Source organism: Myodes glareolus, chromosome 18 (assembly GCF_982192425.1).
Source record: "Myodes glareolus chromosome 18, mMyoGla1.1, whole genome shotgun sequence".
In the NCBI taxonomy this organism is placed as follows: Eukaryota; Metazoa; Chordata; class Mammalia; order Rodentia; family Cricetidae; genus Myodes; species Myodes glareolus.
Window position 1 is genome coordinate 23,000,746 of NC_142043.1, and position 17,944 is coordinate 23,018,689.

The 17,944-nt window shown below is 36.8% G+C and overlaps 1 protein-coding gene across 7 annotated transcripts in view; it reads right to left on the bottom strand.

Moving 5' to 3' along the window:
* Positions 1 to 4,243: 4,243 nt before the first annotated feature.
* Positions 4,244 to 17,944, bottom strand: part of Fam135a (family with sequence similarity 135 member A) — a 76,781-nt gene continuing 63,080 nt past the window's right edge. For all 7 annotated transcript variants that reach the window (XM_087898045.1, XM_087898043.1, XM_087898046.1 and 4 more), the window contains 4 exons: positions 17,187 to 17,338; positions 13,820 to 13,930; positions 7,767 to 7,880; positions 4,244 to 5,650 (listed from right to left, as the gene is read on the bottom strand). In XM_087898045.1, coding sequence (XP_087754171.1) covers positions 5,445 to 5,650; positions 7,767 to 7,880; positions 13,820 to 13,930; positions 17,187 to 17,338 — 583 coding nt within the window. In that variant the 3' untranslated portion in view covers positions 4,244 to 5,444. The remainder of the gene's footprint in view (positions 5,651 to 7,766; positions 7,881 to 13,819; positions 13,931 to 17,186; positions 17,339 to 17,944) is intronic.

Genomic DNA, 17,944 nt, shown 5'->3' on the forward strand with positions numbered 1-17,944 from the left:
AGAAAAATGAATAGGTTCTGTGATTATGAAGCTCTGGAATATACTAAATCATATTTCTGAATTTATAGAGCTGGTTTTGGAGTTGGACTCTTGGCTCGGTCCCTCTCTATTTCCAAGCCTGTTAAGAGAACAACCCAGAGTTTCTGGAGTTTCTGTCTTATGTCAAGAGCCATGATATGGGACAGAAAGAAATATGAGTTTAGAAAACATCTTTGCTTTTCTTCATATCTATCATACTTTTCATTGAATATGTCTATCATACCTTTCATTGAATACATGTTTGTATATGTCTATATAATTAATGTTTAAGTTTTCCACAATGAACAATGAGTTTTTTCTGCACTGACATTTGAAGTTTCCAGGAAGAAGAAGGGACCCCCATAACAACAACTCCACTCGGTTGATATGACGTCACCATACTGATAGAGCTACTACAAGTCCTGTTCCAGGTATCAGCTGCACAGATGATTCCAACTTGATTAGCTGAAATGGTACACATCTTGTACAACGTTCTGGCCAGACCTCCACAAAATACTCATTGATCGTTTGCAATTTTAAAAGACATTGATCTTGAAATTTAACCATCATTTTACTTTTATAGGGTCCTCCAGAAAGAACCTCACCCCCATGACAGCTGGAAGTAATTCTAGAGGACAATGTTCTCTCTCTCAGCAAAGTTTGTCCTCAGGTTTAGGAACAATATTTAGGGATTGATTATAATTAGTATATGGTTGAGAGTTGGGAAAGGAATTTTATAAGCTCAGAGATCTTTTTGAAAAAAAAGAGGGAAAATTGGATAGATAATAATGGTATTTGTGAGTTATTGTTCATAGATAATTACATCGGCATAGATTTTTTATATGGATACAAAGTTATACTGAATATTGTATGTATGCATGCTTCTACCTGTTTAAAACATTTTTTATGTATTGATATATATTGTATTGATATATGTATACCATATTGCAGTGTACATTTCTACCTCTGATTAAGATACTCATATATTGTTTATGTATTGATATTTATTGTTAACATTTGGAGGTCATTGTCCTCATTTATTGCACAGTTGTTTATTCTCTTAGTCTTTAAGTTAGATACATGTTAAGAATTGTAGATCAATAGTCATCTATGTCTGTCATATTTATGGTTAGATTAACCAGGTTCTTTAGATACATAGAGATTATATTCTGTATAAATAGTCTTCAACCTCTTCGAAGAGCTGTAGAAAATGGCATTTAATTTAATCTTAGAGTTCTGTGTAGTGAGATACAATCACTCCTGGCAACACCGACCTATTCCCGAGAGATTGTTGAGCACCAAAAATACTCCACTTGGAGCTTGTCTTCTTGACAAAACTGGCCTCGAGGCAAGGAACTGCCCATACCTCAACTACTGACAAATACAGGGTATCCGGAAATGGATAAAATCCGGAAATGGATAGACAGAACTGTTAAATCTTGTCAAGACAAGGTAAGATGGTTTTGAAAAATCTCTTGCCTGTTAAAAATAATCTGTCAGTTATTCTAGGCCTTAGTCAAAGTTGGCAGCTCCAACGCTGCAAACAGGTCTTTGGTGATTACCCAGGTATCCAGTTGTCTCTGTGATTTGTTGCATGCTTTGGAAGTTCTTTGATTGCACTTCCTAATTACTCAGGTAACATTATTTCCCTTCTCGGATCTTCTATGGGGTTGAAGACTAGATAAATGTAGCTACTTTCCTCTCATGACTTGGCCAAGTTATTTATTATACAAGACTTAAGCTAGTTAGAATAGGATATTTGTACTTATTGTATATAATTTTGTAGGTTTGTACTTACTGTATATAATTTCATGGTAGGCTTAGAACTCTCTTACTTAAACAAAAGGGGGAGATGCTGCGGGAGTACCTTCCTCTCCTTCAGCCAATAGTCACTGAAGTACGAGCCTACAATGCTGCAGGAGCGCCTTCCGCTCCTTCAGCCAATAGCTGCTGAAATACCAGCCCACTGGGACGTAGTATATTTCTCTTTTATAAAGAGCCGCAAGTCTCGGCTCGGGCTCTCTTGGTTCCGGCGCTTGATTCCGGCTCCTGCTCCAGCGACTAGGCTCCTTTCCTGACGGTTTGTGTGTATGTAAGTTTTACCCCCCAAAATAAATACCCCTTTAAAACCTAACTGGTGTGGGATTGATTCGCCATTACAACCTAGTTGTCCTGGGACAAGGTAGTCCCAAGACTTAGGAAACTGATTCTGACTCTTCCTAAGAGCAGTTAGCAAGGCTCATTGGCAAGGTCACATTTACAAGGGAAAGATTAAAATTTGGGTTTTAGCTTGGTCATGGCAGTGCACGCCTTTTAATCCCAGCACTTGGGAACCTGAGGCAGGCGGATCTGGTGCAGGAGAATTATCTGTATTCTGTCAATCATGTATTTTAATAAAACGCTGATTGGCCAGGCAGGAAGTATAGGCGGGTCAACCAGACAGGAAGTAGACGTGGGGCAATGAGAACAGGAGAAGGCTAGGAAGGAGGAAGCCCATTCCTACATTCCCGCTCAGACCACAGAGAAGCAAGATGTAACCTGCCCAGCTGTGAAAGGTACTGAGCCATGTGGCTAACATAGATAAAAATAATGGGCTAACATAAGTTATAAGAGCTAAAAAGTAGCCTGAGCTAATGGGCCAATCAGTTTATAACCTAATGTAGACTCTGTGTGATTTTCTTTGGGGCTTGTCGGCTGTGGGATACTGGGCGGGACAGAAACCCTAACAAGTCGGCTATCATGTTACATGGATCTCTATGAGTTTGAGGCCAGCTGGGTCACAAAGTGAATTTTAGAACAGTCAGAATGTTACACAGAGAAACCCTGTCTCAAAATTTACCCCTGCACCACAAAAATAGTTTTGTGCTCAGTCAGTATCACATTCTGTCTTTTCTCAGAGATGAGGTTTAAGTAACTGTTTTAAATCAAAGAATTTGTCCAAGGTACTCTAGCTAGAGAGACGTTAGTTTATGCTAGGGCTCTGGACCAAGTTCTGTTTTGAAAACTTAAACATCTTCACTGGACCACACTACTAGGAAGTCCCTAAAGGTCTTCACGAAGCTAAAGTGAAACTTTGCAAAAAAAGCAGGATTCTTGTTAGAATGCCCTTTCCTACTTTGAAAACTCAGAGGGTCAGGTACATCTGCTGTCCTTCATGTCCTTTATGACCCTAGCATTGGCACAAAACCTGGCTGTGGTCACCTAGTACTCCCACCAGACTGTGACTCTGGAGGGCGGGTTGAAAGCCAGTTCTAATAGGCCCCCAGCAGCAAGTATATACATCTTCCCTTCACTCTTCTCAGGGTCAGAGCTCAGATGGGAGTGTGGACCTCACTTCCCTTTGGCTTGTCTTCCAATCCTGTTCTCTAGTCTTTTCTTCAATTATTTGAGGAACCTGCTATTTCTTTCAATAAATTCGTTTATTCTGTGTTAAGTTACTCATAAACATTCACTGCTTGCAACCAAGAACTATTACTGGTACACACTGATAAGATTCATTCTGTGAGTCAATTGTACCATGTCAGATAATCATGGTCCTGCTCTTTTAGAATGTCACCTTATGGAGGTAAATAATATATGCTGATTTTCCTGATAAGTCAGAAATCAAACATTAGATTTAAAACTACAATCACCGAAACACTTTTGAAATGACCAAAATCCAGTGAACTATGATTCTGAGAGCAAGTTTCCTTTAAATATGATTAACATGATTATGAATGAGGTCTTTGTCAAGACAGTAGGTATTTAAACTTAAGATTCATTATTTCAAACTGAAAATCAACCTATACAAACATGAAAAATATATAGCAAAAATATGTGGCTGATAATGGATATATTTATAGTTCCAGTTACAGTAAGTTTGGTTTATTTAATGCTTAGTTCAACTCATAAAAAACTTGAATAACTTTTAAAAAGTAAATAGTTATCAAATATGATCAATAAAATTATTTTCAGTGCTTGATATATATGAAAGATTAGTATATTTACTTATGAATGAAAGCATAGGCAGCCGTTTATCACTTAATGATGAGGGCACATTCTAAGAATGTATCAGAGTGCTGCACAATATCAGGGCATGCTTATATAAACTGAGATGGAATTAGCTTATGACACAAGGAGGTTGGATGGATAAGCCACTGTATAACTCATCCACTGTTCACAGAGTATTACACAGGCCACTGTTGCATCTCCAGGGATTCTAAGAATAAGCAAACCATCACAAATGTTACTGCTATTCCTCCAGAAAGGCATTTTCTCATTTATTAACATCAGAGGCAATTAACATACTAAAAATAAACATGCACCAATTATACATAATACAGACTTAACAAAAACCATTGCCCACTACAAGTGGTGAATGTAAACAGACCTTCCATCCACCCGTAGCACATTATTATTTTCACAAGTAAAACAGAAGTGGGTAGTGAATTGAATGCTGTTCAGCACCGTTTGTAAAGTCAAAAGACTCAACATCTCCATATATCAAAAACATCTGCATTGGTATCACCAAACATGTAAAGTTAATCATCTCTCAATTTTAACTCTATTTACATGACTCTTAGCTCAATAAATTTTAATAGTATTTAAAAATTATCTAAATTCATAAAAGTATTTCATAAATTTCAACATTTAATTATTACATAGAAGGAACTCTATGAAAAGGGTTAAAGAACTGCTGTGAGAAATTCAAGCAACATTACTAAATTTAACAAAATTCCAATCAAATCAAGGCAGAGGGCATTCAAAAATCTTTATACGCTCCTAATGAACAAGAAAAGTCCAGGGATAAAAGTCAGTATGAGAAATAATGTTGAAATGACCAGTAAAAATATATTTTAATAAGCATGACACATGTTTAATAGCAACAATAATGATTTCATAGAAAACCTTTAAAACATTGGCATGTATGAACCACCTGGTTTGAGCAAATGTAAAGTTAGTATTTTAGGATTAAAGAGGTTGATTTCAAAAATACATTTTAGCAGCCATTTTATTTCCAGTTACAACAGAATAAAGTGTTAAAAGTAAAATTTATTGTCCACTAAAAGCCCCAAATTAGAAAATTAAAAATCCTATACTATCCTAACAATAACAGCCTTTAACGTGATATAGTCTGAATAAGGATTGTGGAAGCCAATAATAAATGATCAGACATACATATGGGCTCAAAGTTTCACTGAAATACTTAGGTAGCAAAACATATGAAAAATAGAAAAGTAAAAAGATAAAATTAAAAAAATATTGCACAGCCACATTACCTAAAAGTAAAGTTGATGTTTAAAAGGCTCTACACATGGATGATATAAATTATCTTCCATATAAAAAGGTATAAATATGTCTTAGAACTTAACATCTACACACTATAATACATTATTTAAATCGTTGCTGAATGAGGTAATTGGTAAGTCTCTAATGATGCTTCTGTCCTACTGGAAATATTTGAGGGCAGCAACCAGAAAAAACTTCTCTAAAAATATTTCCGAGTCAAGAACAGCGATGTGTGCAGCTCTCCCGATGAGCGAATCGGCCGTGTTGGGCAGGGCGTTAATGACGTTGTATCGAACCAAATTACAGCCTTTGCTTTGTAGAACTGGGCGAAGTAAGTTGTGGATCATTTCTGAATAGATCTGTCCTATAAAGAAGACAAAAAGGAAAATTATTTGCATAACTGAAAAAGTCTGTCAACTTCCCTCTAATTTAAAAAATTGATATTATTTTCACATAAAGCAGAAAAGTATCATTATTTTCTTTTCTTCAGCTATTGAGATTGTTTTAAAGGAAGTATTAGTAATCAATACCTCACCTGGCCAGTTCAAATTTATTATACACTATTTTTGTCCAGAAAAATGCATATAAAGCAGTTTTCTTTAACTTTAGTCACTAATAATTTGTTAAGCAAAGAAAATAAGCTGATGATAAAATACTTTGATATGGTAAAATAAAACACTTCATACTGAAGCAAGTTCTTTAAAAATAATTGTATGGCAGATAACATTTCTACAATATTTTGACAAAGAACAGCAACTTCCTCTTGTCAGAACAATTTGAGTTGGCTTGAAGAGTGTGCTTTTGTGGTCTAAGTGGTTAGTTAGCATTTTTTAAAATGCTCTATACCATACTTTTAAGTTTAAAGTGAGTCCTCCACTTTTCTTGCTCTCTATCTTATATTTTAATGTGAATAAAATATGAGAAGAAAGCATGGTGTTTTCTTTTTGAACCTGGCTTATTTCATTTAACATGGTGATCTCAGATATATCCATTTCATACGGATGCCATTCATTTTTATAGCTGAACATGTGCCACATTTTCTTAATCTTGTTTTCAGAAAGGGAACTAGGAGAGGTGAGAGGAGGTGAGACGGGAAGGGGAGAGAATGAGAGTAACAGAATATGTGCTTTATAGAAAGAGAAGAGGGGAGGAAGGGGACCTGAAACAGGGGGAGAGGGCATATGGGGCATAGATAAGAATATAATATAAAGGAACGAAAATATCAAAATGAAACCCACTTCTATGTACGCAAAACAGACAAAACCCCAAATCAGCTTTAATTCAAAGCTGGACTCCTATTTTCCCCTCCTTCTTTAGTTAATTCTTACAATGGATTTAGCAGGTCATATTAAGTAAAAAACACAAAGACGAGATATATTATGTTTGTACATATATAAGTATACAAACTAGTATAAGGTACAAAATATTGCTTATAATGCTTCTATACTCCTTATAAGTAGTTAATGTTTTCAGGGAAGCAGGCAATTTAAGCACAGTAGGTTTCATGTTTCAGAAATAGAATGTAGTACCGAGGAATGACAGGAAGGAAATGGTATATATAGAAGAATAAAGACCAAGAAGCAGGCATTTAAAAGAAGACTAATAACACATAAGTTAACCAAAGAAAAAGCACAAAGGAAAGAAACTACAACCAAATCTTTTCATAACCTTCCTTCCTCTTACTTTTTACTGGGAGTCAAACTGGCTTTCTGAGTCCCTGCTGGTTTCCAAAGTATGTTTAAAAAGGAAGACTTTTAGCAAAGAATCTCATTGTTAAAGACATTTATTTCATTTTGGATACCCATCTGGATAGCTTTTGTACTTTTCCCTTATGTAGGCTCAACTTATTCTGATGGCACAGCAAGGGTGACACGGAGTACCATGCTAGGCTCTGCCAATAGACATGCATATTAAAAGCCCCTACCTTAAGGACCCGGTTGCTGTTATAGTGTGCAACAAGAAAAGGGTCAAGAGTCTAAAAAAGGAGCTAAGACAATGCTTAGCTTAGGGAGGTAGAAGATCCAGATACTTACTTTAAGCCTGTATTTGTCAACAGTGACTTTGCATAAACCATGAAGTATCTTTGAGCTTTAGTAACTAAATGAGCAAACAAGACTGAGGTTGCCTAGCAGCTTCAACTACCTTTGATGTCACAAGCAGCAAAGGAACCAAGAGAACTCAGTGGCATTATAAAGGGGCATCCTTGTTGCCATCTTCACCTAAGTGGTGACAGGAAAACATTAAGCACAAGCACTACCATAACAACGGAGGGGGACCCAAAGTTCAGATTACTTTCCAGACGGCAGAATGCAGAAACTTTAAGTTCACAAAAGAGCAGAAGAGAAAAATATGCAAAACACGGGAGAAGACTAGCCTTAGATAAGAGGAGGAGAAGAAAGGGAAAGACATGACTTGATGGTAAATTTTGGGGAAAACTCCATTCATACACACACTCACTGAAGTATCTGTTCACTCATTACCTGACTGCTTGTCTTTTAAAGCTGTTTTACACATTTCAATGCGGGCAGAATGGTAAGGAACATAGCGATCCTGTAGAGATCCTACCAGCACAACATTCTTGAAATAATGAAGCCCTAAAGGTAGAAAATAGAGAATTAGAATACAAAACTTAACCGGATGTAAATTTACTAATATCATAATAAATAAAAATTAAATTTCCTCAGCAGTAGTATATTTATGACTTTTAAAATACATCATGATTCTATCCTTCAAATTCCTAGCTGCTCTCAGAAGTCACTTCCGTGTATGCACTTGCTGCGTTAAGGGAGAAGAAATGCTCGTCTGCACTGACAGCACGACGACCCTGGCACCGTGGCGCGGGGAGACTGAGAAATCAGGCGTGGGCGTCCGGGGCTCTAATATTATTATGGCCCTGCCTTCCAGAAGGCAATATTTATGGATAGTCTGAAGAAACAAATCATACTCTTCCATAAAAAAAGACCACTCCATTTAAAATCATTTAAACATTTTTCTTAAGTTTTTCCTTTTAACACCTGTCTATCACCACTCACATATTCTGCTTATTTGACTTGGGGAAAAGAACATGTGCTTTGATTCTCTCTCTCTCTCTCCCCCTCCCTTCGTCCCTTTCTTTCTTTTGATTTTTTTGACACAGGGCTTCTCTCTGTAGCCTTGGCTGTCCCTGAATTCAAAGAGATATGTCTGCCTCTGTCTTCCAAGTGCTAGGATTAAAGATGTGCGCCACTATTGCCAGCTGCTTTGATTTTCTTAGTGACAATAATGGCTACTGTGATCCAGTCACAATTTGTCACCATCCCACACACTTTTTTCTTATAAAGAAGGCAAGTTCAGGTTAAGTACACGGGTTACTTTTGTGACTGAACTCATAAAGTACTTAACTTCTTAACATCATCATATTCAAACTTGCTATTTGGCTTATTAATAAATAAAAAATTATGTGATTATCAAATAAAATGATGGCAATATATTACAACTGGGGTATGCAGACATGGTGTTTTGTTCCATACTATTTCACAGTAAAATTCTGATATTTTATGCTGAGTCAGAGTCTTAGGATAAGCTAATTGTTAAGATGACTGTTGACTAAATCCAAGACTTTTGGAGACATCTCTTTTTCTCTTGGAAATCAAGGACCATGACTCTGAAAAGGTTGAGCCTATATAAAGACCAGCAACACTCATTGTAGATAATCATGTTTACAAAAAGTCAGGCCATTCTTCCCCTTTCCTCATGAAATGCTATCACATGCTTTGAGTGACAGGTTGAAAAAACAGAATACTCAAGCTGTAATGTAAACAACCAACTATCTATAAGGGAATTAATCAACTGCACACAAACATACACATATACTTCATAAAAATATTGAAAATAAGAATTCCCTTCTTCATTGCCATATTTGATGCCAAATTTGTTCTGCTTTTGGCATCATCAGATGGGAAAATACCCTGATGCCCAGGTCTGCAGACTGACTACAGTCACTCCCTTGGTGCGGGAGAATTGTCTGAATTCTATCAATCACATATTTTAATAAAACGCTGATTGGCCAGGCAGGAAGTATAGGCGGGTCAACCAGACAGGAAGTAGAGGCGAGGCAATGAGGACAGGAGAAGGCTAGGAAGGAGGAAGCTCCCTCCGCCATTCCTGCCCAGACCACCGAAGCAACATGTGAGCTGACAGCTGAAAAAGGGACTGAGCCACATGGCTAACACAGACAAGAATTATGGGTTACTATAAGATGTAAGAATTAGTTAATAAGGAGACTGAGCAGTTTATAATCTTATGGAGTCCTGTGTGTGATTTTCTTTGGGGTTTACCGGCTGTGGGTTTGGGCGGGACAGATACCCCACCAAGCTGGCCTTCATGTTACACTCCCTGGATAACTTGTCTCCGTGAGTGGATGCAGATTGTGATGAACACTCATGTCCAGATCTCAGCCTTTTCTATGAATAATTTGCTCTTTTCCCACTTAAAAAAACGGGGGGGGGGGGAGATTTATTTGTATTTTCTGTGTGTAACCATTTCACCACATGCATATATGCTATAACACATTGATGTCTGGCACCCCCAGGGGTCAGAAGAGAGTATCAGATTCTCTGGAGCCAGAGCTACAAATGTTTGTGAATTATCATGCTGGTGCTGGGAACTGAACCAGAGCAGAATCCCTCTCTCCAGTCCTAGCATGTTCTTTTCCTACTCTGTAAGGGCAAGATATTTAATCAGTTTTAGATTTTATTGCTTTTATTTGTTTATTTTCTGAGACAAGGTTTCACTATATAGCCCTGGCTGTCCTAGAACTACCTCTGTAGACTATGTTGGCCTTGAACTCACAGAGATCCACCTGTTTCCTGCTTGTACCACCACTGTCCGGCTCAGTTTTAGATCTGAATACTATGGACAACTCTAGGGCATAAGTTTCTGGAGATTCCAGTACAACGTAAAAATTTTATCAAAATTAAGTTAGATTTGACTCTGACAATGAAAAATGGCTTTGTGAATTGATTTTTTGGGGGGCACAGTTTTCATAAATTGAATGAGTGGTAGACCTGTAACTCTAACAGACTAAGTGGAGGCATATTTTTATTAATACATAGATAAGGTAACATATAGAAAACATATCATGTACATCTACTCCGAGAAAAAAAAATTGGTGTTTGTCTACAACTATACAGGGGCATACCGACTTTCCAATTTTTTAAAAAAGAGGTAAACAAAAATATGAAAATTATTATCTTAAATTTACCACTCATGTGTACAAGCAGTTCTATGGTGCGGGAGAATTATCTGTATTCTGTCAATCATGTATTTTAATAAAATGCTGATTGGCCAGGCAGGAAGTATAGGTGGGCCAACCAGACAGGAAGTAGAAGTGGGGCAATGAGAATAGGAGAAGGCTAGGGAGGAGGAAGCTCCCTCAGCCATTCCTACCCAGACCACCGAAGAGGCAACATGTGAGCTGACAGCTGAAAAAGGTTCCAAGCCATATGGCTAATATAGATCAGAATAATGGGTTAATATAAGCTATAAGAGTTAACAAGAAGCCTGACCAAATGGGCCAATCAGTTTATAATCTTATGGAGTCCTGTGATTGATTTTCTTTGGGGTTTGCTGACTTGTTGGGGTGCCGGGCGGGACAGAAACCCCAACAAGCCAGCCCCTCATGTTACATATCTTATGGAATCCTATGTGTGATTTTCCTTGGGACTTGCTGGCTATGGGGTACCAGGCGGGACAGGTACCCCAACAAGCCGGTCGTCATGTTACAGTTCTAGAGACCATACATTTTGAATATAAAATAACATTACTGAAAAGTTATCCCAAGCTACAAAGACATTGTCATGTACCGTCAGAACAATTCACTTTGTTAACTTATCTAAAAGCTTTTCCACAAAGGGCTACAAACAGTGTATAAGTATGAGGATGCTTTTATGTTGTAATCCACAGGGAAACAAGTCTTGGAGCAGCTCTGGCATGCTCATTCAACAATGTTCATTTCTGTACTTTGCCTCAATGGCTATTATATTATGAAGGAAAAGAAGAAGTCAAAGTATCTTTATCTGCAAATGATACTATTTTCTATTTTAAAAAAGCCTCTAAAAGTACCACCAGAAAACTTCTACAGGTGACAAACACTTTCAGCAAAGTTTCAGAGTATAAAATTAGCACACACATACACAAATCAGCAGCCTTCCAATATACAAATGACAGACTGATAAAGAAATCGGGGAAACAATACCTTCCACAATAGCATAAAAAATAAATTATTGGGATTACTAACTAAACAAATCTAAGAATTATATAATAAAAACTTTAAGACACTGAAGAAGAATCTGAGGAAAACACCAGAGGAAGGAATATCTCCCATGTTCATGGATCAAAAGGATTAACATAGTAAAGATGGCCAGCCATCCTACCTAAAGCAATCTACAGATCCAAACCAATCCCCATTAAAGTTCCAAAACAATTTTTTAGAGAAATTTAAAAGAAAATTTTCAACTTCATACAAAAATACAAAACCAGGATAGCTAAAACAATTCTAAAAATAATAAAAGAATTGCTGGAGGTACCACAATAGCTGATTTTAAGTTATACTACAGAGCTATTGTAATAACAACAACAACAATAAAAATAAAAGTAGTATTAGCATAGAAAGACACACTGATCAATGGAATTGAACTGAAGACCTAGACAGAAGTTCACACACCTATGGAGCCTTGATTTGTGAGAAAGTAGTCAGAAATATACAGTGGAGAGGCCAGTATCTTTCTCAAATGGTGCGAGCCAAACTGGATGGCTGTATCTAGAAGAGTGCAAATAGATCCCTATTTTAACACCCTGCACAAAACTCAACTCTGAAAGGACCTCAGCATGAGAGCAGGTATCCTGAATCTAACAGAAACTGGAGAATAGGCTTGAACTCATTGGCACAGGAGAGGACATTTTGAACAGAACACTGATAGCACAGACACTAAGACCAACAATTAATAAATGGGATCTCATAAAACTGAAAAGCTGCTATATGACAAAGAACACCATCATTTGGACAAAGCAACAGAATATGGAAGAGGAAAAGATTTTTACTAATGCATGTCTGTAGAGGACTATTATCTAAAATGTATAAAGAACTAAAAAAATGAACGCCAAGAAAAGTAACCCAATTAAAAATGGGGTTCAGAACTAAATACAGAGTTCTCAAAAGATGAACACAAATGCTGAGAAAGAAAGAAATGTTCAACATCCTTAGTCATCACAGAAATGCAAGGCAAAACTACCTTGAGATTTCATCTTTCCCCAGTTAGAATGGCCACAATCAATAAAACAAATGTCAGCACATGTTTGTGGGGATGTGGAGAAAGCAGGGCATACATTCATTGCTGGTGAGAGTGCAAACTTATGCAGTCACTGTAAGTAATGAAATAAGTGCAGCAGTTCCTCAGAAAGCTGGGAACAGAGCTACATCAAGATCTAGCTATACTACTCTGGGTATATATCCAAAGGATACTTCATCCTGCTACAGAGACATTTGCTTAACCATATTCACTGATGCTCTGTTTATAACAGTCAGAAAATTTTACAGTCTAGATGTCCATCAACTAATGAATGGATAAATAATATAAGGTGATACATTACATGATGGGAGTATTATTTAGTTCTTAAGAAAAATTAGCAGGCAAATGGATGGAGCTATTAAAAAAAAATTCTGAGTGAAGTAACCCAGTCCCCCAAAGACAAATATTGTATGTTTTTTCTTATATGTGAATGTTAGCTTTTAAGCTTTCAATGTATGCTGTAATCCATATAAACACAGAGGTTAGGCACTTAGTAAAGAGGATCTTCCAAGGAAGGGAAATAGAATATACTGTCATGGAGAGACAAAGTAAAAACTAGAATGGAAGATTAAACAGGAAGGGGGTTGGAAGAGCAAAGAATGGAATACTGGGAGGAATAATAAACACTAAATGACCATTAAATAACCATCTGGAAACCTACTACTGTAGCTTTGTAAAATATACACATATATCAAAAGGATCCTAATAGAGTCACCAAACAATACCACCAGGTATCTTTTTCTACCAAGTAAAACCTCCAGTGCCAGGAAGAGGTTAGGGTTAAATACTGTTGGGTCACTGACCAAAAGGGACCCATGGAACCCTACACACCACAGACTATTGCCAAGGGTATTAGATGCGCTCCATAACCTGATGGCAAGGCCTACTGTTGACAACAACACTTACATATGAAATCAGACACAGAGAGGTTGAGCTGGTGCCTACCTAGAGCCTTCACTTCCACTGACTAGTGTTCATGGTACTAGAAGATACTCTGCACACTGCCAGAGAGAAAGGTGACCATCAATATCTCCTGATAAGAAATTAAAAACTAATCTAATAGCTTAGCATTAGATTCTGCTATTTCTTTCCCAAATTACAGCTGTTTCCCAAATTGTAGCTGAATGATATATTTTCATCACCAGAAAGACCTGATAATCTGCTAGCTTACAAGCCTGCCTTCTAAACTGTTGCTAAATACTTACCTGCTTTATTACTAAGCTTATATAAAAATGTTTGGCGAGGGTCTGAATGATCTCGGCATGTCAGTTGTAAAAGAGAGCCTGATTTCTTCCATTTCTGCATAAACCAGAGACCTAGAAAGTTGAATATGACATGTGAAAATATGAAGGAGAGTAATATATGCTAAAGTTATTAATGCTCATATCTACTCATTTAAAGACATCACACCATACATTAACATTTGTTGGCTAACAAAAATTTATTTGCAAAGTACTTTCACTCTCTGATATTTACAAGCACTTCTAAACATATTTGCAAGTACACATTAACCACAGCTTAATGGTGGCTCATTCTGCTAGTAACAAAATACAGAATAATATACAAAAAACAAACTTGGGGACATTATATCATTTGATAAGGAAGCAAAGGGAGGAAAGTCTCAACCACAGCAGATCCAATGCCTATGAACTGAGTTTCTAGTCTATTGGTAGTTACAGGGAAGGTATGGTAGGCTAATTAAAACAGCACTTGGAATGAACAATTTATCAACATTTTCTAATAACAATTCAATTTTATTTAAATTCTATATTTAATTGTACTTTATATTACAAACAAGACATAGTTACACATTTTGAAAGATTTATCTTTATTTAATGTGTATGAGTATTTCCCAGCATGAATGTATGTGCATCACATGTGTGCTTGGTACATAAGCCAGAAGAAGGCATCAGATCCCTGACACTGGGAGTGACAGAGAGTTGTGAACTGCCATGTTAGTGTTGGGAACAGAACCTAGGTCCTCCACAGGAGGAGCAACCCTTTCTCTTTAACTGCTAAGACATTCCTCCTGTCCCAATACCCCATATTTAAAGGAATCTTCATCACCATACAAATTAAACAAAATCTTAATCACTTCAAGTATGAGTTATTCACTTCTAAATTCTTTGTTTCCTGTTTTATACAAGGAACAGTGAAAAAAATGAAGGAAAAATATCTTTGATTAAATTTGCTTGACTAAGGAAGCTGGGACAAAGTAGAAAGAAATCCAACATACCACATCCTGTTCAAGTGGAGCTGTCCCTAGTGTTATTTAAGAATTTCTTTATCTCCCTTTCTCCTTCTCCATGATAGTATTATACTATGAAGGTCAAGCTATCCTCAAACTCATGATCTTCCTGCTTCAGTTTCTGAAGTGCCGGGATCATAGGCACAAACTACCTTGCTTGGCTTCACATTTATGTATTTATTTCAAACATTTTTATTTTTGTGTTGTGTGTGTGTGTGTGTGTGACAGGGTAAACGCATGTGTCTAAAAACATATGCATATTTATACATATGAGAATAAGTGCCCATGGAGTCCAGGAAAGTGCATTAGATCCCCAGGAGTTGAAGTTAGAGGTAGCTGTGGGCTGAGAGATGCAAGTGCTGCGAACTGATCTTTGTGTTCTCTGTAAGAGCAGCTACACGGTATTAAACATTGAGCCACCTGCAGCCTTCCTCATAATTTCTTGTAAAACTATAAATAAAGAATTGGCTGTTCTTTCAAATTACTGGTTGGAAATGGGATACAAAAGAAACTGGAATGATTTATTAATGGAAGGAGACACACATTAGATTTTTAAAATTTTAAATTTATTTTTGCAGTGGGAATCTGATCAAACTATCACATTAAAAAACAACAAGAAAACAAAACTAAGAAAAGAATACCAACCAGTAGACAAACTAAGGACTTGTTTATCTCAATAAAATGTTTATATGGGTAGGGCACTGTGGCATATAACTTTTAATCCTACTGCTAAGAATGCAGAGACAGTCAAGGCCAGCTCAGTCTACATAGCAAGTTCTAGGCTAGACACTGGTACGCAATGGCGTCTTGTTTCAAAGAAAACAAAAAATTTCTTTATCATTTATTTTAACATCTTTAGAAAATTTGGATTAATTTCTTACAAATAGTTTCCTTTTAAACATTATCAACCAAAACCAAAGAGTTAACAGTCTACAGAAAGTTAATTTAATAACTTTATAATATATTAAACATATTTATTTATCTTTCCAACTAAAAGAATGACTAGAACGATTCATTTATACGATAAAGAGGTAATGAGAACAAAGTTTAATGAAGGAAACTTTTGGAAGCTCTGACAAACACTGCCTTGACTACTTTCTGAAGTAAATTCTTTGTCTGAGGTTTGAAGACTATTTTACTATAATTTGAGAGAAAAATAACAGGGTAGGTAAGCTATAAATCTCAGCAGTTTCTTGAAAGAAAAGGGAGAAAGCTGTGTCTTTTTGGTGAGGATCTATGATAGTTTTGACTGACTTGACATGCTATATAATCGCCAGGGAAAGGAGTATAAACAAGGGATCGTCTAGAATAGGTTGACCTGGGATATTATTTATTTAATTCTTTATTACATTTGTTTATTTATTTGTGTGTCTGTGCATGCCATGCTGTGTATGGGGGGATCAAAATACAGTTGGAGGGAGTAGGCTTTCTCCTTCCACCATGTAGCCCTCTCTCTAGACTGCTCTTCTCTTGATTGGGTCAACCTATGCGAAAAGACGACCCTGAACACGGGCAGTGTCATTTGAGGAGCCAGGCCTTGGACTGAGTGAAAGGGAGCACAGGCATGCTGCATAAACTGGCCACGGTCATCACTGCCCAGCTGATCCCACCAGTGATGGACTACAACCTGGAACCATGAGCCAATTACACCCTCCTTCCTTAAGTTGCTTCTGTCAGGGTATCTGATTGAAGCAATAGGAAATGGGACTAAGACAGATCCAAGAGAGCAGGCATACTCGGCAATGGAGGCCTGCATGCAGCTTGTACACAGGGACGGTGGACAACGGCAAGACAAGAATATCAGTGCAAGCATACTTGGGGTTCTGACTGCAATCCAAACATCGGGAAGGAGGAAGAGGTGAAGTTATGCTTTTAAAATTTGTTTTAAAAATGTACTTAATTTTATGTGTGTGAATGCTTGCCTACATGTAGACATGTGCACATGTAGATATGCAGACCTCTGGAGTCTCTGGATCTGGGTGAGAAATCACGTGGTGCTGAGAACCAACCCCGTGTCCTCTGCAAGAGCAAAGAGCACCCTTAACTTGCTGAGCCATTTCTCCAGTCCCCAAGTTAAGCTTGAATTAGAACTCAGAAAAAGGGTCAGGCTAGCACACAAGGAAGAGCTATAAGCAAACATGGAATTTTTTTTATTAACTTATTTAATATACACAACAAAGTAGACTAGGTTTATCTTCTATTTTATGAGACTTCAAGAGTGGGACAAATTGGCTCTAAAAATAAACAGCAAAAAATTGTAAAACTATATTTAATATATCTGCCCATGTCATATTTTTTTTTATAGAGAACAAAAAGCTTTTTACCTGTATTAACGAGAGCACTGCTGTTGTAGAGTGTGCCAAGGTGAGGCCCAGAAAGAGAGAGAAAAGTATGAAGTTTGCTGAGGTAATATTTAAACCTTGGCCTTGTAAGTACTGAACGGATTATTAAGTTGCCCAATGAATGTCCAATAAAGCTGTAAGAAAGAAACAGAAACAATAATTTCTCTCATATTTGTTTTAAAAGAGAGAAACAACCAGTAACAACAAAACCCACAAGAAACCTTCCAAACCTGATACATCAGAGATTATTTTGAAATACTAAGAATTTGAAATGTTCTGCTTTTAAATAATAGTTTAATAGTTAAAATACTAACATAAAGAAAAAAATGTAAGACTGTGGATCTCAATCACTGTGATTTAAATATCTGTGTAGAAATAAATATATTTAAAATTAGTATCTGTGTAGAAATAAATATATTTAAAAATATTTGTAGGATATGAATAAATGATATATGGCTCAGCAGTTAAGAGTACTTGCTGCTCTTACAGAGGATCCTGGTTCAGATCCTAGCAACTTCATGGCTGCTCACAACTGTCTGTAACTCCAGTTCTTAGGAATTTGATGACCTTTTCCAGCTTCCATGGTTATAGGCATATACATGACTCACATACATTCATGGAGAAAAAATTATTTGTCTACGCAATACAAAGTCAAACAATGACTAGGTCATAATTTTGCCTCTTGAAATACACATCCAAATTACTTCCTTGTTAAACCCCAAATATAACAATTAAATTAT